The 23,190-nt window shown below is 39.7% G+C and overlaps 1 protein-coding gene and 1 long non-coding RNA gene across 2 annotated transcripts; one reads left to right on the top strand and one right to left on the bottom strand.

The window, feature by feature from the left end:
* Window positions 1-156: 156 nt before the first annotated feature.
* Window positions 157-18,117, top strand: LOC138959246 (THO complex subunit 4-like). Its single transcript, XM_070330650.1, has 6 exons — window positions 157-471; window positions 12,320-12,484; window positions 12,724-12,871; window positions 13,752-13,854; window positions 15,292-15,478; window positions 17,099-18,117. The coding sequence occupies exons 1-6, from the start codon at window positions 238-240 to the stop codon at window positions 17,111-17,113; spliced, it is 852 nt and encodes a 283-aa protein (XP_070186751.1). The 5' UTR covers window positions 157-237; the 3' UTR covers window positions 17,114-18,117.
* LOC138959254 (uncharacterized) lies at window positions 3,376-7,239 on the bottom strand. Its single transcript, XR_011453672.1, has 2 exons — window positions 6,959-7,239; window positions 3,376-4,719 (listed from the first exon to the last, which is right to left on the bottom strand). It is a non-coding gene; the product is annotated as an uncharacterized lncRNA (long non-coding RNA).
* Window positions 18,118-23,190: the final 5,073 nt, after the last annotated feature.

The following is a 23,190-nucleotide window of genomic DNA, read 5'->3' as shown; positions in this document are numbered from 1 at the left end:
CAAAGTGGAACGAATTTCCTCGATATTTTCGTTATCGTTTTTGATTTACTGGCAAGTATATTAAAAAAGGTTGCACATGTGTGCATTATTAACTATTATCAAATTGTCCATAAAAAAATAATTTCTTGCCAAACGCACTTCCTGTTTTCCCGTCGCGCACCGGAACCCGCCATTTTCTTTTTGTATGCTTCACGTTGACGCAAGAGAAAAGTGTTTTTGTGTCAAATAACAAAGAAAATGGGCGACAAACTTGATTTAAGTCTGGACGACATTATAAAACAAACCAAGAAAGGTCGAGGAGGCAGAGGTGGACGAGGAGGACGTGGAGGAAGTGGAGGAAATCGCGGCTCGAGTCGTGGCGGTGGCGGTGGCAGAGGAGCCGGCCAGAGTCAGAGACGCGGTGGTGGTGGCGGCGGCGTGTTTAGAGGCGGTGTGAATCCGCGAGGAAGACGGCCAGCTCCGTATCAAAGGGTAATACTTTCTTTTCGGAATCGTTGTAAGTCATGCCCACTAAATAGCCTATGCGTTTGTAAAAGAGGTAACAATTCCGGCTACCAGTAAGATTCGTCACGGGTGACGAAGTTACCGGCAGGGTAGGCGGCTGTTTATGCTTAGAGCTTATGCTTTCAGATGTTTGATTTGTGGGAGAGATTCAAGATTCACATTTTTTAGAGAGAGAGAGAGAGAGAGAGGGAGAGAGACTGAGAGAGGGAGAGAGTTCTCAACTGAGCAGTTTTCACACGGCACAGTCCGAGCGTTGTTATTTTAAAACGCGAGATCTACTCATTGAGCAGTTCTCAACTGAGCAGTTTTCACTGACACGGCACAGTCCGAGCGTTGTTATTTTAAAACCCGAGATCTACTCAGTGAGCAGTTCTCAACAGCCTGTAGTCTGAGAGAGGGAGCGAGAGAGAAAGAAAGAGAGACTCAGAGAGAGAGAGAGAGAGACTGAGACTGATAAACAATAAAGAGAGAGAGAGAGGGGGGGGGGAGGTGCAAGGTTGTATTACCATTACATAACAGCCGCGCTCGGACTACTGTGGCGAAGTTACCTGTGGCGAAGTTACCGTGTTACGAACTTACTGGTAGCCACAATTCCACCCCACTCCCTAAACCTCTCGGTGAAACACTGAAAGTGATAGGTTACTCAAGTTGTTCGGAAACGATCATTGTTGTTGAAGAGGAAGGTAACTCTTTAACTGATGCCGAAGTATTCTAACTTGATTTTATTTCGGACCATTTTATTTACAGAACCAACCACTTTACTTAGGCCAAAAAAAAAATAGGTCTGTTTACGGTAACATGGGCCCAAAAAATAGGGTCGGTAGGTCGGGATTTTTTTTCTCCCAAAAACCATATTTTTACGTTATTTTGCAAAAAAAACAAAAGGTTTGTTTGGTTTTTTTTTTCCCCCAAATGCCAAAAAAAAGTCTAGGGTCGCGCGAAAAAAATATGGTCGGTCGGGTTACCGTAAACAGACTATTTTTGGGGGGGAGCCTTAGTATTTGGGACTGTGCGCATGGCGGCCGCCATTATAAGTACGGAGTGGCTCGGGAGCCGGTTACGGAAAACCGGTGAATTTCATCTTATAAAATAGTAATCCCTAGTTTTACCGTAGCTAATTCCTATTAATTTTTATTTTTTTAAAATCTTTTAACTTCCTTTTCTCCTTAACTCTCCAGTTACCACCTCTCCTTTCTTCTTTATTTCAAAGCATTTCGGTGATCGAACTGAGATTGCAACAACAAAGCTCACGCGTCACTGATTCGGACCACAATCAAGGAACGTGAATCACTGGTCCCGATGCTAGGAGCAGCATTACTAGATTAGATAACAAATTGCAGTACATAAACCATTAACATGGAAACAAACAAAAAACAACAAACATGTTTCAGTTAAAAAAGCACACAAAAAACAAATTTCTTTGAATTTTAGAGCAACATGGTCCTTAATTGTGGTTTAAACATTTTTCTGAATAAGAAAGGGGTCTTCATAGTTGAGCCTTGCTCTAGGGAGAACATAGCTTTGTATAATTCTGGTATGGCCCATATCTGTGATCTAAAAATGAATGACAATTGACATGTCGGACAGTCCGCCGACTTTGCATGCAGAAATGAGACTAAGTAGAAGAAAAGTTAATCTTATACATGTACAACTATTACTAACATTACTAGAGACTGTAGCAAGTACAATGTGTGTACGCAAGAGTCTCTGATCCGGTAGAATACACGCAGTTTGCTGTTTATATTATTATTAGGTCATTTGTGCATTTATTTTGTGTGAAACGGTAGAACTCAGTAGAGGGCAATTCCAACGTAACTGACGTGGCATTCACACACGTTTAACTTAACCCAAACTTATAAGAAAAACATTTATTGATCCCACAATGATGTTTTGCAATCCAACTCTGGCCAATGTATGTATGTATGATGAGATCTGGTAAAAAGTATAAAAAAACATTTTACTGCGGCCATTTATAAGAGCGTAACTGACGTGGCAAAAATTATCACTTGATTTCAGATGGCTACATACAAATCAGAAATTCTGTGAAGTGTTTCAAGTTAGACTCTCAAACTTTTCTGTATCTAAGCATGAAATACTGTTCTTGAAAATGGCATAAAAGCATAAACCAAGAAAATCAACAGATCTTCACAAATTTGAAATGAAATTGTAACTGACGTGGCGGCTGTGAACGTAACTGACGTGTCCTGTGAAAACAAAAACGTAAAATCAGTTGTAAAGCTTAATGAAAACAAACTGAACACATAAAATGGATTGTTTTGACTTTTAATTAGAAGCAACATGAAAATTGAACATATCTTTCATTCATACTTATGATTCCAATAACAAAAATTCAAAATGTTCCAACGTAACTGACGTGGCATTCACACAAGTTTAACTTAAGGGGAGACAGGGTAGGCAAGCACTTTTTTATTTTATTTTGGAAACAGCTTGCTGCTTGTTTGATTTTTGCAAGCAGAATAACCTAATTAAGGGAAACCATTTTAAATTTTGAGTGAAAAGCAATTTTTGGGGGTTTTATTCACCAAAATGTGAAAAAAACGTTATAAAATGTGCTTTTTTTAAAATGTTGCAGTTTGTGAACCAGTGCATGTTTTGATCCAATTTTTCTTCTTTGCAGCAATATGTGTGTGTTTAATAATTCTGTGCATCGAAAAGCATTTCTAAGCAATATATTATTTTAATTTAGCATTTTCAGTTACCGGTTCAGTTCTGATAAGAAAAATACATGAGATCCTAACTGTCAGACTCATAAAAACCCAACCAATGCACTGAACTCTTATTCCATGCACAGAACTGATGCTGTACAACTCATAAACAACATATACAAAAACTGAACAAATCCATCAAGCCTTTCAAAAGTTGCAACATTTTAATTGTAGCGTTTTGTCTGAAAATTACATTCAGAGAAAACAGCATTTTAAAGATTTGAACCAGTACATACAAAAACAAGTAGCACAGTGCACCCTGAATTCATATGTTTTTATCAGAATGACCACTTTACTATGATGGGGAAATGATTTGACGATCAAATTATCCGGACTTTTTTAAAAAAATCATTTGAAAACTCATCTATGTTAGTGCAGATATGAATCAAAACGAAACTGTCGGACTCATAAAAACACAAGGAATCCACTGTATTCTTATTCCATGCACAGAAATGGTGCTTCACAAATCATAAACAACATATACAAAATTGGAACAAATCCATCTAGCCATTCAAAAGTTACAACATTTTAATTACCACATTTTGTCTCAAATTACATGTAGAGAAAACAGCATGTAAAAGAGTCTCACTAGTACCCCGGTAAACTAGTACCACAGTAGAGCTTGAATTAATGGGGTGTTTTTTTTTAACCAGAATAACACTTTAACTATGAAGGGGAAATGATTTGATAATCAAATTATCAGATTTTTTTAATTTAAAAAAAAATCATATGAAAACATTAAAAAAGTCAATTATCTGTGTTTGTGCTGATATGAAAATATTGATCAGAACCAAACTGTCAGACTCATAAAAACCCAACGGATGCACTGATTTCTTATTCCATTGCATAGAAATGATGCTTCACAAATCATCAACAGCATTACATAATTATATATACACAAATGGAACAAAGCTATCAAGCCATTCAAAAGTTGCAACATTTTAATTACAGTATTTCTGTGCTCAATCCTAACACTGCAGCAAATTTCTGTAAAGCTGAATGTCCCTTTCCATGTACCAACATGGTCATACGCGGATTATTTTAAATGCAACTTTACCACCCGAAGCGTTGCAAACACCGGGAGAAGAGTAAACAACTGCAGACTTGAATGGACACTCGTATGCACTCCAGATGCAGGGCCTGTGCAAATCCTTGGGCTGATGCATCACCTTCTTTCATAATCAGACTGCTATCAGACAAGCATTCAGTACAGGATATAGACCTTTCAGCAATAGATTCAGCTGATCAATGTTGACAAAAGCCCAACACATGTCAGCGGAGTGACGTTGCACAGTACCAGTATCCATATCTGCTTGTGATGGGTCAGAAGATGGCAAAGTATCTGTATCTTCTTATGGTTGGTCAGAAGATGGCAAAGCTGATGTTTCTGCTGTGGAAGAGGGTAGTTCCGGTTTAGCAAACTTTTCCATCAGGTCAATCTTTCTCCTCGCTGCCACCACAGGAGGACTGGTTCTCCCCTTGCTCCAACCTAATAAATACACAAACACTGATTTAATATTTGATACAACTGTCCATGGTTTTTGTTTGTAATAAGCTGCAAATTTTAAGACTCAATATAAACGTCAACAAGTGCTTGTACTTTATTTTGCAAATGACCATGTTACATGGGGTGTACCTCAACTTTTTGCCTAGGCTGGTAAATCAGAAATCCCAATCAGCCCCCAACCACTGAACCAGGCGGGTTTTCTTACAACCACCTCAGCGGCTCGTACCCACATATGTCGGTTGACGAACACACACACACACACAAAAGACATTCATTAATTTAACAGTGACTCATACTCATTACATGTGGATTTGCACTACTTATTAATACCCAAACACACACAACTTAATGACAAAAAAGTGTATGTTTTAATATATATAATGATAAATAATTGAAAATAAAAGCAGCCACGAAAAAGCAAAAGAAATCAAAGTATTCTCACCCTGTCACACACTAAACCTCACAGAAGGTTATCTCATATATATATATATACATACCAGCCCCTATCACAAAATTTACATGTCAAGTTTACAATGGGATTTGAGTAACCACACAATCACATACAATGATACACACAGGAACTAATACTGAAACTAGCTGAATTATTTTCTTTCTTTCTTCCTTTCTTTTCATATTTTTCTTTTAAAATTAATTCATTTCATCACACTTGCTATGTATTTGCTTGTTTCTTGTCTGTTGTCTGTTTTGTGTGTGTGTGTGTGTTCTGTGTGTGTGTATACATTTTCAGATTTCCTAAACCTAGCACTGTTTGCAGGTGATCTTTATGCTTTTGATTCATGAGTTGCATCCCCAGTCCTTTAGTTTAACTCTTTTTATATTTAGTCAAGTTTTGACTAAATATTTTAACATCGAGGGGGAATCGAAACGAGGGTCGTGGTGTATGTGTGTGTGTATGTGTGTGTGTGTGTGTGTGTGTGCGTGCGTGTAGAGCGATTCAGACCAAACTACTGGACCGATCTTTATGAAATTTGACATGAGAGTTCCTGGGATTGATATCCCCATACGTTTTTTTCATTTTTTTGATAAATGTCTTTGATGACGTCATATCCGGCTTTTCGTGAAAGTTGAGGCGGCACTGTCACGCTCTCATTTTTCAACCAAATTGGTTGAAATTTTGGTCAAGTAATCTTCGACGAAGCCCGGACTTCGGTATTGCATTTCAGCTTGGTGGCTTAAAAATTAATTAATGACTTTGGTCATTAAAAATCTGAAAATTGTAAAAAAAAATAAAAATTTATAAAACGATCCAAATTTACGTTTATCTTATTCTCCATCATTTGCTGATTCCAAAAACATATAAATATGTTATATTCGGATTAAAAACAAGCTCTGAAAATTAAATATATAAAAATTATTATCAAAATTAAATTGTCCAAATCAATTTAAAAACACTTTCATCTTATTCCTTGTCGGTTCCTGATTCCAAAAACATATAGATATGATATGTTTGGATTAAAAACACGCTCAGAAAGTTAAAACAAAGAGAGGTACAGAAAAGCGTGCTATCCTTCTTAGCGCAACTACTACCCCGCTCTTCTTGTCAATTTCACTGCCTTTGCCATGAGCGGTGGCCTGACGATGCTACGAGTAAAATGGCATTGCGTTTCATTCTGTGAGTTCGACAGCTACTTGACTAAATATTGTATTTTCGCCTTACGCGACTTGTTTTTTCTTTGGTGAAGTAAATTGGATTTTTTTATTCCTTAGTTAATGGAAAAGATTTGACAACAATATTGCTGTCAATGATAGGTTGGTCAGCCATGCTGGTGTAAACCAATCCTTTAGAATTAGAGAACGCTCTCTAGTAGGGTACTTATTTTCCTACGGTCAATGACCAGAAACAGAAACTGTGTCAGTCGTACATCGCTCAGATGCTGCTTCTCAGTTTGACCACAGACAAAGAATAATGATGACATGTTACACCATAGTAAGCTCTCAAGGACTGGCCAGCGAAGAACAATAAAATAGGGGTTGTGAAGACGATATCACAGAGATGATCGAGGGAGGGAGGGGCGGGGGGTTGCGGCGGCGGCATGGTCAGTAAATTGGATCAAGAAACCCGCAAAATACTTCAGACACAAACTGTTTATCATTTACCTGCAAACCCTAACACATTCTTACAACAACAACAACATAACAATGTGCAATAAATCACGTTGTCAAACAAACAAGATCGAAAAGAGAAAGAAGCAAAACCCACCTCGTCGAGTCAAGAATCTTAGAATGTCGTCTGCTTCAATTCGATCATGTTGGTTCATTTCGGAGTGTTGTTACTTCCTTCTACTGTTCGCTGCTGCTGGTTCATCTTTCTCTGATATTTCTTGCCACTATGCCGAACATTTCCAATGTTAGGGTTGTTCTCCGCAGCTCAAAACTTTGAAAAATGCTGCTGAATCGGTGAAAAAGTCATGGATTTGTTGACACCGGGGGACTGATAAGTTGTCTACTGCGCTTGCGCCAAATGCCTTTGACCTACATATATTTGCATAAATTAATTCCGGGGTTTCGGTTGGAACGGATTCTCTCTCTTTGTGCCTATGTCAACGGAAATTCCCCAACGGTGATGACGTCATCTTGAAGAACGGAAATTTCCACACAGTTTGAACAGCGAAGGGTCATGTCATGTGCGCACATTTACCAGCACGGAGTATCCAAAGTAGACCATTTTTTCGATTTTTTTGATAAAACACAGACAAAAACAACAAAACATCGGTTTGAAAATGGTTTTATTTACATGAATACATGTCTAAAATGACAAAAGTAGATTATTGAATGCATTCCAGGATGTTCAAAGGTGTGAAAAATGCAACAACCCCAAAAAGGTGGATGAGACCAAAAAAAACTCATTTTGCCTACCCGGTCTGCCCTTAACCCAAACTTATAAGAAAAACATTATTGATCCCACAATGATGTTTTGCAATCCAACTCTGGCCAATGTATGTATGTATGATGAGATGTGGCAAAAAGTATAATTTAAAACATTTTACTGCGGCCATTTATAAGAGCGTAACTGATGTGGCAAAAATTATCACTTGATTTCAGATGGCTAGATACAAATCAGAAATTCTGTGTCAAAGTGTTTCAAGTTAGACTCTCAAACTTTTCTGTATCTTAGCATGAAATACTGTTCTTGAAAATGGCATCAAAGCATAAACCAAGAAAATCAACAGATCTTCACAAATTTGAAATGAAATTGTAACTGACGTGGCGGCTGTGAACGTAACTGACGTGTCCTGTGAAAACAAAAACGTAAAATCAGTTGTAAAGCTTAATGAAAACAAACTGAACACATAAAATGGATTGTTTTGACTTTTAATTAGAAGCAACATGGAAATTGACCATATCTTTCATTCATACTTATATGATTTCAATAACCAAAATTCAAAATGTAGACTTTCTTTGCTACACTAAAGAAAAGATTGAAATCAAAAATGACTCGTCAGGAAAAAAATAAATTAACAGAGATTGGTACTATTATCATTACTATGAGAACTAAAATGAATAAGCATTTTGTAAACTGAAATTAACTTTAAAACCTGAGAAAATGATGAAACGTTTGAAAAAAAAAGGATGTAGTTGACGTGAACTCGCTAATTATCCATCATAACTACAACTTCAGCAAGGATTCTGCGAGATTGCATTGCACACTGACTGGAACACTGACAACCATTCTCATGAGGCTTTGCTGTCTGATCAAACAAGAACTTAATAAATCCAGTAAACTTCAACAGTTTCGTCCATCACAGCTTAAATTTTATGTGATCAAAAAGTCTTCCAGTTTTCAAAGACCTGTTTCTCGTCCATCACGGTAAATGTAACAGAAAGTCTTCCTGTTTTTGAAGGTTTCTCAAATCTTTTATTTTAGAGTTGAAAACCTGTCCTGAATATCCTTCACAGATGAGCATGTGAACTTTCCACAACCTTGGAGTTCAACTGGCCCAAAGAACACATTTGTGTGAAAGACTTGGTCAGAATCATCTTTTTTTGGCCAGTAAAAATGCAGCTCTCCATCTTCAGACATTTGATGAAGAAATTTCATTGAAAAGAACCCCGATTTCTTTCCATCGCCAAGAACTCGACCAATGTAAAACCGATCAACATAATCAACTGCATAGTATTGTTCAGGTTTTATTTCTTTTTCGTGACAGAGATTTCCTTTCAGTGCTTTTTACACTTTCCGACTTTCTTCTTTGTAGCGTCCACTTCTTCCTGCATCTTTTTTGTTGCTCCTTGTTTTTCTCCTTGACTTTATCTTTTGCTTCTTCAGACAAACGTTGTCTGTACAGCTGCATGCGCTGCGCTGCTGTCTTTGGTGGCATAGCTCAATCTCAAGAAGATAAAATATAATTTGTTAGTCACTTGGAATGCTGATGATTCAAGAGTAGGCTGGATTTTCTTCCATGGATACATTGTTGAAACATAGTCTGAAACTAACTCAGCATAATTTATTTAAATGTGAACAGATTACAAACTAAAATCTGCTCTATTTCCATGTCAATTATGTTCAAGTGCCACGTCAGTTACACCAATGCCACGTCAGTTACATTGAAATGCCACGTCAGTTACATTGAAGTGCCACGTCAGTTACAACAAATCTTGGTACATTTAGGCTTTCTATATTCCTTGGGTGAATATTCAAGAATACCCAAAATTTTGATTTTAATGTTCCATTCCTTAGTTCAGGATTAAAACAAACACTATCAAAACGTAACTGACGTGTCTTTCACCTGGAGTGATCTTTCCTATCCAATTTTGCCAACAATAAAGCTAGCAAATCTAAACTAAGTATGCTTTATTGAAAGGATAGACTGTCTGTCCTCTATTGGAGTGAAAAAGTTTTAGAAAAAAAACTATAAGATGGTAAGAAAACAGTTTATGTGACACCCACCTTTTCTCTGCTCCTCCATATATTTTTACAGCTAAAAACAAAATGGCTGCCATCAAGGGAAATCACTCAGATGAAAAGTTCAAAAGCCAAGATATCTGAAGCTGAGTTATCTGTTAATTATACTGTAGTAAGAAATCAATCCTAACTTCAATATGAAATTTTACTCCAGGTGATCACTTTTTGTTGGAATTGCCCTAGAAGAAGTTAAGGTTTTTGAACATGGAGTGCTTGGTTGAAACTAGTCTGTCAAATGACGTATTTCCCTCAACAGAAAGAATAATATGTTTGTAATTCAGTCAATTTGAAATTTTGACCATTTGAAAAATTAGTTACTTGCAAAACTTGTTTGAATGCTAACGCAATCTGGTTTCGGCTTGATCAGACGTGCTCTTTTGTGTAAAAATAGAGCCCGCGTCTTGTGGTCTGACTGTCAAGTCACTTAATTTCTCTGACAGCAAATAAAAGGCTCTATTTCAGAACAAAACCGCTTTTTTCCATGGTATGACAGGCAGGTGTAATGATGAAATGATTTAAGCGTTGAAGATGCCAGTTTCAAGTCTGAACGCTTTCACAGAGTTGATTGGTGCTGACCAAGCGAACAAACCGGATTGATTAGAAGAAAACGGCTGACTGTTTCGGGGTGGCTTCAGAATCTTGATACAATCTTAAGAAATTTGTCTGCCATCTGCCCCAAAGTGATAAATTATGAAGAAATTATCGGGAAGAAATATGCACACGTTGGACGCTAACTCCCAGAGAAAGCTTTACAGACTTAGTGATAAAGTCTAGGTTTGCATCGTCCATTTAATTCTTTCTTTAATGCTCCGTATCTTTGGATCTTGACTTTGGTTCAACTTCAATGCTTATCTTTGGTTAACTTTTTAGGTTAGGCCACGCTCCCATGGGGTCGCCTTCACGCGGCGGGAGCGTTTAAACAGAGCTACCCCACCCCTTTATTTCTCTTCTTTTGTCTTATTTCTGCCTTACCAGTCCTTTCACCAAGAAAACTCTCCCTACTATTCCCTGCAGTTTTCCAATTCTTTTCTTGTTGTCTTATTTCTACCTGACTGGATCCATCACCTTTATTTCACTTACCAAAAGTCTTCTTTTTCACATCCTTATTTCTCTGCCCCCCCGCATGTCGTAAGAGGCGACTAACGGATTCTGTTTCTCCTTTTACCCTTGTTGAATGGTTCTTGTATAGAATATAGTCAATGTTTGTAAAGATTTTAGTCAAGCAGTATGTAAGAAATGTTTAGTCCTTTGTACTGGAAACTTGCATTCTCCCAGTAAGGTCATATATTGTACTACGTTGCAAGCCCCTGGAGCAATTTTTTGATTAGTGCTTTTGTGAACAAGAAACACTTAACAAGTGGCTCTATCCCATCTCCCCCCTTTCCCCTATCCCATCTCCCCCCTTTCCCTCGTCGCGATATAACCTTCGTGGTTGAAAACGACGTTAAACACCAAATAAAGAAAGAAAGGTTAGGCCACACAAAAAAAAGTTGTATGTTTCTGGTAACATGGCTACAAAAAATAGGGTGGGTAGGTAGGGATTTTTTTTGTTTTTTGTGTTTTTGTCAGGCTAGGAAATAACTATACAGTGACGCAAAGACTTACTATACAAAGAGAAAGACAACACATTATAAAACAAATGAGACAAAAGGGATGCATGGTTATCCCCCTTGTGTCATCTGCTGTCTGTTACTTTCGTTTTGACGCGCTTTTTTTTTCTTTTTTTTTTTAAATGCAATAATAAAAAAAAAAGTCTAGGGTCGGCGGGAAAAAACAGGTAGGGTCGGGTGACCAGAAACATACAACTTCTTTTTTTTTTGCCTTAGTAAACAAAGATAAGACTCGAGCTTCAGGTTTTCATTTCATATACTTCTATGATATGGTTTTGTTCAGTTTTGTCATTTTCTGTTTGTCTTTGTACATATAAACCAGTAACATTTTTTCAAAAAATAGGGATTCCAATTTTTTGCTTGATTTTGATTTCAAATTTTTTGCAGTCTGATCAGTCTTTTTGTGGGTTTTAACGGGCATTAAAGTGTAATTTTTTTGTATATAAACCCAGGACAGGCCACAAAATCACCTTTAAAATGCCAAAATTCGTTGTAGGGCGTTGGGCCCCTGGATCCCCTAACAGGGCACTGCCCCATACCCCGCCAGGGTCTAGGCGGCCCCTGGACCCCTGTCTCATATCTTTTCCAGTCAATTTGTTTTTCCTAGGTTTCACACATGTGACTGCACTCGGTGACTCAGTTAAATACAGCAGTCCCTGCAAAGTACAGCCCCTTGTCCTATAGGTATGATTTTGTGGCAACATCCCTGTTAGCATAGACTCAATCCTGTTGTTTGTGTGTCTGTGTGAGTGTATGGAGGAGGGGGTGGTGTGGTCACCCCTCCCGTGACTGGACACCTGCAATGTAGGGACAGTTTTGCTATGGCCCAAGGGTGTCCGTTCATGAGAGGGACTGCTGTAGATGAAACTGTACCCAGGCAATAATGTCAACCATTTTCTTATCAAACTTTTACAAAGCTGTAAGTGTCAGGAGTGTATCGTTGAGTAATGAATATGAGATAGATTAAGTAACATAGAAAAGGAGATGGTGAAGGTATTGCAAATGACATATTGCGTCTCATGTTTGTTATTTTGTTTGTTTTCTTTAGCCAAAGGAGCTCCCAGATGTGTGGCAACATGACATGTATGATGGCAGTGGTGGGGGTTTCCGCAGAGGGGGTGTATCTATAGCATCACGCACAGGTCCACAATCCACTTCTGGCAAATTGCTGGTCTCCAACCTGGACTTTGGTGTTAATGACTCCGATATACAGGTATGTACTAAGGGAGACAAAATGCTTGTCTTGTGCTTTACTAGCATTGTTGTTGATATGTTTGCTCCAAACACTGTGCTTACATAGGCATATTTTAAAGTTAAGACTGGTTAAATGTATGAATGTGTCGTTCTCTGCAATGAAAGCAGCTGTGTCATCATTCATTTAACTTGTTTTCAAGCGTGTTCTCTGTCGTGTCAACACATTTCTAATTCTTCCACTTGTTTACTGGTTTGCAGGAATTGTTTGCAGAATTTGGCCAGCTGACAAAAGCAGCAGTTCACTATGACAGATCAGGGCGATCTCTTGGCACTGCTGAAGTTATTTACGCAAGAAGAACAGATGCAGTCAAGGCAATGAAACAGTACAACAATGTTCCTTTAGATGGTATGTAGCAACAGTCTGCTGTGTTGCCCATGTAAATATTTTCTATTGATGCTGCAGCAAAACTTACAATTTTTACAGTATACTTCATTTTGGGATTTGATTCAGTGTAAAACTTGCAATTTTTACAGTATACTTCATTTTGGGATTTGATTCGGTGTAAATCTGCATGGGTGGGATTCTAATGTCTGTGGTGACGTTTTCTTGTTGTTAATTATTCAAATCCTTCAGCGTCTGGGGCCCCTTTAAAATTCTTCAGGGTTCATGACATTTTTCAGTCCCACCCATGAATCTGTGTGTTTGCTTTAAAGCTTGTTAAAAGAACCAAACCCGGGGCGGGGATATAGCTCAGTTGGTAGCGCGCTGGATTTGTATTCAGTTGGCCGCTGTCAGCGCGAGTTCGATCCCAGGTTCGGCGGAAATTTATTTCACAGAGTCAACTTTGTGTGCAGACTCTCTTCGGTGTCCGAACCACCCCCCGTGTATACTACATTGGGTGTGCACGTTAAAGATCCCACGATTGACAAAAGGGTCTTTCCTGGCAAAATTGCTTAGGCACAGTTAATAATTGTCTACCATACCCGTGTGACTTGGAATAAGGCCGTGAAAGGTAAATATGCGCCGACATGGCTGCAATCTACTGGCCGTATAAAATTTCATCTCACACGGCATCACTGCAGAGCGCCTAGAACTGTACCCACGGAATATGCGCGATATAAGCTTCATTGATTGATTGATTGATTGATGTTATGGGGATGTTTTCGTTGCTCACATCAAAAGGAGTGTTGAAACTGGTTTGAGATGTTATTGTCAGACCAACTATATGCTTCCCCTTGTCCAACAGGACAGGATGGTTTTGTTACTTGTGACTTCTTTGTTTCAGGACGTGCAATGAGCATACAGCTGGTTGGAGCAGATGGCGTTCAGAGCAGACTGCCAAGTGGTGGTGGTGGTGGAGGAGGAGGTGGTGGCGGCGGCGGAAGAGGGTAAGTTAACTGATTTCTGGATCAATGACAAGAGTTGCGTGGGTTAAACAAACCATGGGGTATGGCCCGATTCGAGTGTCTGATTAAGGTATGTTCCAGAGACTGGAAACTGTAAGATCAGTAATTTTTCTGTTTTATATTTGCATAGCTTTTTATATTTAGTCAAGTTTTGACTAAATATTTTAACATCGAGGGGGAATCGAAACGAGGGTCGTGGTGTATGTGCGTGTGTCTGTCTGTCTGTGTGTGTGTGTGTAGAGCGATTCAGACTAAACTACTGGACCGATCTTTATGAAATTTGACATGAGAGTTCCTGGGTATGAAATCCCCGAACGTTTTTTTCATTTTTTTGATAAATGTCTTTGATGACGTCATATCCGGCTTTTCGTGAAAGTTGAGGCGGCACTGTCACGCCCTCATTTTTCAACCAAATTGATTGAAATTTTGGTCAAGTAATCTTCGACGAAGCCCGGACTTCGGTATTGCATTTCAGCTTGGTGGCTTAAAAATTAATTAATGACTTTGGTCATTAAAAATCTGAAAATTGTAAAAAAAAAATAAAAATTTATAAAACGATCCAAATTTACGTTTATCTTATTCTCCATCATTTGCTGATTCCAAAAACATATAAATATGTTATATTTGGATTAAAAACAAGCTCTGAAAATTAAATATATAAAAATTATTATCAAAATTAAATTGTCGAAATCAATTTAAAAACACTTTCATCTTATTCCTTGTCGGTTCCTGATTCCAAAAACATATAGATATAATATCTTTGGATTAAAAACACGCTCAGAAAGTTAAAACAAAGAGAGGTACAGAAACGCGTGCTATCCTTCTTAGCGCAACTACTACCCCGCTCTTCTTGTCAATTTCACTGCCTTTGCTATGAGCGGTGGACTGACGATGCTGCGAGTATACGGTCTTGCTGAAAAATGGCATTGCGTTCAGTTTCATTCTGTGAGTTCGACAGCTACTTGACTAAATATTGTATTTTCGCCTTACGCGACTTGTTATGTATTTAAAATAATCAGTTCTGCTGTTTTTATAGTTCTCTGAATGGCTTGTGCACTGTTTGAGGAATTTTAGTTTCCTTGGTATTTTTGTTGTGTGGAGCCATTGCATGGTTTTTGTTCCCCTTGCCTCATATTTTGTTAAAGGCTTTTAGGTCTCAGCTATACTGTAAGATTGCTTTTGGTTGTAGTATGATTTTTTGCCAGAAGAATGCAGCAGTCCAAACTTGTGAGTCTCCTTTTGTTACATTCAGTCAAGTTTTTGACTAAATTTTTAACTTAGTTATTTGTTTTCATTTTTGTTTTTCATTTTTTTCTGTTTGTGAAAACATTTTCATTCCATTAAGCAGCTTTTGACTGGGGTTTGGTTTCAGACTGAAGAAAGCCATTACACCTTGTTCATTATAATGAATTCTTTCAGGTACAGTCAGCAAGGTGGAGGACGCGGCCGTAGTTCCGGTGGCGGCGGTGGTGGTTTTTCAAGGGGTCGTGGCGGTTCTAGAGGAGGAGGCAGGGGCCGGGGTCGTGGCAGGGGTGGTCGAGCAGAGAGCAAGGCTACACCCACGTTAGAAGAACTGAACGCACAGCTGGATGCTTACAACAGCAAGGTAATTTTACTCAACTTCATTTGAAACTCCCCTGTCATGTGACCTGCAGGTAACAGGTGTCAACCCTTCATGGCACAGACCTTACCATAAAAACAGTATGGCACACCATCTCATGTCTGGCCTTACTTTTGTATGAAATAAGAACATGGCTGCACAAGTATCCAATGCATCAAACAATTGCCACGCTGCACACAGCAGATCCAAGCTAGTAATTTTTGGTAAGTGTCTCAGTGGAGGGATGGTTTAATCCCAAGTTCGAGCCTGTGAAGATCTTTGATGGTAAGCCAAACGGTTTACACAAGAAAGATTTGTCAGTTTTTGCACTGGTTTAAGTTATGAACAAATGATACCGTTGATTTTCCATTTGTTCCTATTCACCTCACCAGAGCACCCTCTTGAAAACGACGTTAAACACCAAATAAAGAAAGAAAGAGCACCCTCTTTTCTGACAATCTGCACCTTTTTACACATCTTAGGCCAGGGTTGTAAAGTACAGTAGAAATTATGTCTTACGACTTCTGAAATGTTGACAGTCAGTCGCAAAACGAAGGGGTCAGAAAGTATAATTAAATATGGTTGGAAAAAAAATCCAGTGTGGCCATTACAGACTGTTTGACTGATAAACGCTTGGCAGGTTGACAAAGATTCTCATCAAACAAAAACATATTCAATGTCATTGCCCTCATCAGATACAGCTTACTTTGCCTCTCGGTTTGGTCAATTAGATTTGCTGAAAGCCTGTCTTTTTATATTTAGTCAAGTTTTGACTAAATATTTTAACATCGAGGGGGAATCGAAACGAGGGTATGGTGTATGTGTGTGCGTGTGTGTGTGTGTGTGTGTGTGTAGAGCGATTCAGACTAAACTACTGGACCGATCTTTATGAAATTTAACATGAGAGTTCCTGGGTATGAAATCCCCGAACGTTTTTTTCATTTTTTTGATAAATGTCTTTGATGACGTCATATCCGGCTTTTCGTGAAAGTTGAGGCGGCACTGTCACGCCCTCATTTTTCAACCAAATTGGTTGAAATTTTGGTCAAGTAATCTTCGACGAAGCCCGGGGTTCGGTATTGCATTTCAGCTTGGTGGCTTAAAAATTAATTAATGACTTTGGTCATTAAAAATCGGAAAATTGTAAACAAAATTAAAAATTTATAAAACGATCCAAATTTACGTTCATCTTATTCTCCATTATATTCTGATTCCAAAAACATATAAATATGTTATATTTGGATTAAAAACAAGCTCTGAAAATTAAATATATAAAAATTATTATCAAATTTTTTTTCTCGAAATCGTTTTAAAAACACTTTCATCTTATTCCTTGTCGGTTCCTGATTCCAAAAACATATAGATATGATATGTTTGGATTAAAAACACGCTCAGAAAGTTAAAACGAAGAGAGGTACAGAAAAGCGTGCTATCCTTCTCAGCGCAACGAATATCCCGCTCTTCTTGTCAATTCCACGGGCACTGCCTTTGCCACGGGCGGTGGAGTGACGATGCTACGAGTATACGGTCTTGCTGCGTTGCGTTGCGTTCAGTTTCATTCTGTGAGTTCGACAGCTACTTGACTAAATATTGTATTTTCGTCTTACGCGACTTGTTATGATTCAGATGGATGTCGACTAAAAGGAGGATGAGCCAACCGTATTGCCCTTCAACAATGCAGGAGAGCCCTTGAACCCACTGAACTACACAGTCATCTAATGATCTGACTCTTCGCTTCACTACAGCATTCTGGGCAGTGGGGGGTTTTGGACTGTAATGGTGTTATGTACCGTGTATCATCTCTGGATCACCCCACATTTTTTCTGTAAATAGACAAAAGGTAGTTTTAAAATACACCTCATTTTATCATTCATTTTTTAGCTGGTGAACAATGTGTGAATATTTGTTTGGTTACATTGGCCACAATTAACAACACTTTTTTTAATCTCTTATTTCAAATGAAGAAAAGACTCCAGTTTGTGGCAGCAACTCAAAAATGCTCTCCATGATATCCGCAGTGTTTGATGAGAGAACATTTTAAAACATTTTGTACTTATCCTGCCATGTCGTGTTTGTCTTTTTGATTGTTCTGTATTTGAAAATGAGTTGCTGAACCATGCTGCAGTTTCCAAAGGGCATAGTTTTTTTCAGTTAATTTTTAGTCAAGTTAGGTTCAGTCTTAGTTGGACTGTGTTGGACTCATTTATTTACTCTTGTTAATTTGATATGAATGTTTAGGTGTGAATGAGCTGATGTGCACCGTTTAGTACAAAGTGAACGAAACATGTTCAGTATGACAGGCAGTGCAAAGGTATATATATATATATATATATTTTTTTTTTTTTTAATTGAAAGGACGGTTGGGTTGAGATTTTTGTGGCAGCAGATGAAGTGCAGAAAAGTTGTGTGTTTTTGGTTTGTGTGGGTGATACTGATTGCATCATGTTAAAGCTGTTCTCAAAACAAGCCATTTTATGAAGATTTTTGAGCAGAATTTTGGGATTAAACGTTTTTAAAAACAGTCGCCTTGAAAGTGATTGTGATACATCAAAGCAAAGGAAATTGTCTGTTGGAAAATGTCCATTGTTGTTCAAGTTAATTAAATGTATGTATGTCGAGAAGAGTATTAAAGTGTCTGGCCAGCACCAATTGCCTTGAGTTACATTGATGGCAGGTAACCTTCGTGGTTGAAAACGACGTTTAACACCAAATAAAGAAAGATTGATGGCAGGTATCGTACATACCGCTGTGGTGTATGGTCTCAAATACGGTTGGTGGGTTTACAAAGTGCTGAATTTGTTCCCGGTATATTGTCATTCTTCTCTCCTCTTTCTTCCTTGTATTCAAAAATGTGCATCCTGTTCATTCAGTTCCAACTTCACTTCATTCAATTCATGCAGGAAGAGCTTGCAGACGATTTACTGCTTTGGTTATGGTTTTTCAGCCACGAACAGGAACAGACAAATGCCAATGAAGATGCCACCTGTAGCATTCTTCTTCACAGTTGAACTGAAAATCACCTATGATAAGCACACTAGAAACCTGATTCAACCAGAAAATCTGCACTTAAAGTATTAACATCTTCGAACACAAAATCAGCATTGTAATATGTGTTGTGCTAGTCGCGATCATCCTCTTTGGCCCTGACTGCACGTTCGGCGAGAGATTTATTTCTCAGAGTCAGAGTCAACTTTGTGTGCAGCCTCTCCTTGGTGTCCGAACACCCCCGTGTGTACACGCAAGCACAAGACCAAGTGCGCACGAAAAAATCCTCATTCCTGTAATCCATGTCAGAGTTCGATGGGTTATAGAAACACGAAAATACCCAGCATGCTTCTTCCGAAAACGGCGTATGGCTGCCTAAATGGCGGGGTAAAACAGACATGGGACTGGTCCGAATTTTATCAGAATTTCGATATTTTCCTTAGCTCACAGACCATTATTGAGATCGATGCAAATTCGTTGAGAAAAAAGGGGGTGGTGGTTGTATGAACCGTCAGCTGAAGCTGTCGGCGTCTGAAGTCAGTGCATTCGCACCCCAGCACTCGCGTGAACCCATTGCAGTATCATGGGTCGCGGTTTGATTGGCTGTCGATCTCCGACGATTATCGCCTAGGCTTTATTCACCGATGGCGGTTTGCGGGTTGTTTTGATTGGCTGCCGATCTCCAAACGCCGAAGGTGAAAAAGGTAGCATCATGGCGTCTGGATTCCGTATTGTTTTGTCGGCTGTGGAAGCTCTTACGATCGACGACCAAAGTGTGAAAAACAAGTGGAAAGCCAACTGGCTGTCAGAAGAAGTGACTGTCACTATCAACAAGAAAGGTAGGCGCGCCAGCTCACTAGCAACAGTATCGCCAAGATATCCATCCTCGGTCAGGCCGTGTGCACGTCAGTGCAAGTGATGATGTAAAAAAAATTGCTGACACTTGCCCTGACGGTGACACTCTTCATGCTTCTGAGAACTTGTTATGGGGGCCAGGAGGCCCCCATTCTATACGGATAGTTTCGAGGTTGACCATGGGCAGCGCCATTTTGTTGTGAAATACGTCATCAGTTTGTCAGTGTACACAGGAAGTTGTGACATCCGTCACCCTATGGGAGGAGTGAAGGCAACATTGTTCATCAGTAGAAAGTTGTGAAATCCGTCACCCTATGGGAGGGGTGAAGGCAAAATTGGTCATCACTGAGTTTGTGTAACACAGGAAGTTGTGAAATACGTCACTCTATGGGAGGGGTGACGGCAAAATTGTTCAACAAAAACATCATAGGCCGAACTGTGCAGGGTTAACCGCAACAAACTCAAACCATTCATACTACTCTGCATTTGAGTGACTTATATACCAACATTTTTATGTCTTATTTTCAGCACAGGTGTAGGGAAAATCATGAACCAAAATGTTATTTATTTTCTAATTTAACATTTGTTTTACAAATTTGACCATGGTCTTTCAAACATACAGCGACATTAAACATTGTTATGTTTAAAAATTTTAAAAAAAAAAAGCTTTTGTGCACAAATCAGAAAATACATTGCAAATTTTACCTACAGGCCAAACAAGAGATCCAAGCAAGTTGAACTGATAAGTTGTCAAAAACAGGCGCTTGCATTTGGATGTGTCCAATGATAGTAGGTTTGGTTGTGATCAATCAGAACAATGTAGGAATAAAAATGTATGACAGTTTGGTATGATGACATGTAATTCACATATGCTGAAATATAAAATCATACATCATATAATATTAATATGGCTGTTGCCATGACCATGAACCCCAAGAAAGGTTTGATGTTATGTAAATCAAAATACCAAAATCAAGCACCTATTAATCTGGTCTTCGGCGCGGGAAGATTGAGGCCTTCTTCAACGTTGGCCAATAATGACTGTAACAATGTTGTGTCGTTTTGTATTATGGTGTATTTTGTTGATCAATTGATAAATATGTCTTCCCAACATATTACAAATCAAACAGAAATAAAGTCTTAGAGAACTACAATTAAGTAGATGTGCAACGCCAAGGCACTGCATACCCCAGCGAAAGACAAACCTCTCTCTCTCTCTCTCTCTCTCTCTCTCTCTCTCTCTCTCTCTCTCTCTCTCTCTCTCTCTCTCTCTCTCTCTCTCTCTCAAACACACACACACACACACCCAAGTTACACACGTACACACATACACACTCACTCACACGCACTCACTCACTCTCTCACACACACTTCACTGTACACACAAAACACACCCCCATACGCACATAATTTTATAGACAGACGGACATACACACCTTTACAAACAAACACACATACAAACACATACACTTACGCACAAACACAAACCAACCCACCCACACTCTCTCTCTCTCTATCTCTCTCTCTCTCTCTCTTTCTCTCTCTCTCTCTTTATCTCTTAAACAAACAGACACACACACACACACACATGTACATACGCACGCATGTACGCACGCACACACCCACAGACACACACACACACATTGACTACCACAAATCTCATACACACAATACACACACTCATACGCACATACACGGTTGGCCTAGTGGTAAGGCGTCCGCCCCGTGATCGGGAGGTCGTGGGTTAGAACCCAGGCCGGGTCATACCTAAGACTTTAAAATTGGCAATCTAGTGGGTGCTCCGCCTGGCGGCTGGCATTATGGGGTTAGTACATGCTAGGACTGGTTGGTCCGGTGTCAGAATAATGTGACTGGGTGAGACATGAAGCCTGTGCTGCGACTTCTGCCTTTTGTGTGGCGCACGTTATATCAGTCTCAAAGCAGCACCGCCCTGATAATTATGGAAACAAACAAACAAATACGCACATAGACAGACGGACACACACACCTTTACAAACAAACACATATACACACACAAACACTGATACACACAAACTCATGCACACACACATTCACACACACACACACACTCCGGTTGGTCCGGTGTCAGAATAATGTGACTGGGTGAGACATGAAGCCTGTGCTGCGACTTCTGTCTTGTGTGTGGCGCACGTTATATGTCAAAGCAGCACCGCCCTGATATGGCCCTTCGTGGTCGGCTGGGCGTTAAGCAAACAAACAAACAAACAAACACCCCCCCACACACACACACACACTGTACATACGCACGCACACACACACACACACACACACACACACACACACACACACATTGACTGACACAAATCTCATACACACATAACACACACTTATACGCACATAGACCGGCACGGTTGGCCTAGTGGTAAGGCGTCCGCCCCGTGATCGGGAGGTCGTGGGCTCGAACCCCGGCCGGGTCATACCTAAGACTTTAAAATTGGCAATCTAGTGGCATGCTCCGCCTGGCGTCTGGCATTATGGGGTTAGTGCTAGGACTGGTTGGTCCGGTGTCAGAATAATGTGACTGGGTGAGACATGAAGCCTGTGCTGCGACTTCTGTCTTGTGTGTGGCGCACGTTATATGTCAAAGCAGCACCGCCCTGATATGGCCCTTCGTGGTCGGCTGGGCGTTGAGCAAACAAACAAACAAATACGCACATAGACAGTCGGACACACACACCTTTACAAACAAACACATATACACACTCATACACACACAAACATACACACAAACTCATGCACACACACATTCACACACACACACACACTCTCTCTCTCTCTCTCTCAAACACACACACACACACACTCACTCACACACTCTCTAACAAAAAACTTCATACACACAAAACACACACCCATACGCACATATGGACAGACGGACATGCACACCTTTACAAACAAACACACATACACGCACACACATACACTTATACCCACACACACATTTACACACACACGAGTACAGACTCATGCACGCGTGCGCACGCACACACACACACACACACACACACACAACTGAATACACACACACCACACACATACGAGTACAGACTCATGCACGCGTGCGCGCACACACACACACACACACACACAAATACACACACACACACACACACACACACACACACACAGTAACACTAACACATGTGCACAAAATGAACACAAACACACACACTGCGCGAGAGAGAAAGACTACAGGGAGGCATGACGTCATGATGCATTAATTGACGTCAAAGACTTTCGACCGTGACGTATTCTTCTTACGCGAGCTTTATCCATAGACTTGGAAACTACGGAATTTCTACCCGTCCAAAGCGGCCTGGGGTGGCGTTTGCTGAAAAAATGGGGGCGCCTATTTTACCCACCGTATTTTTGTTAGTATGGTCCCCATTTTTGGTGAACTTCCATCTCCAACTGTAGCACGTAGCCGGGCACAACGAATCCTTCTTTATCATGTATTATTCGGTGTGCACATTTCTCAAATCGATTACAGTATAGCGTTCACGGGATACCTCCAGCTTCGCTGGGATTAATTGATAATGATAATTTACATAAACACTACCGATGGCGCGGGTTCACACAAACCCATACTTTTAAAGAGTAGTAGTGATTGTAACTATCCCTCTACCAAAGCGGCGGAACAGTGTCTGTCTGCCTGTTTGTCTCCAAGAGACTGTCTGTCTCTCTGTCTGTCTGTCCGTAGATCTCTGTATGTCTGTTGTCAGTTGCTCTGTCTGTCTGTCTATCTGTCTATCCGTCTATCTGACTGTCTATCTGACTGACTGTCTGTCTCTCTCTCTCTCTCTCTCTGTCTCTCTCTCTCTCTCTCTCTGTCTCTC

This window comes from Littorina saxatilis, linkage group LG2, assembly GCF_037325665.1.
Source record: "Littorina saxatilis isolate snail1 linkage group LG2, US_GU_Lsax_2.0, whole genome shotgun sequence".
Classification (NCBI taxonomy): Eukaryota; Metazoa; Mollusca; class Gastropoda; order Littorinimorpha; family Littorinidae; genus Littorina; species Littorina saxatilis.
This window is presented reverse-complemented; position numbering and strand designations above follow the sequence as displayed.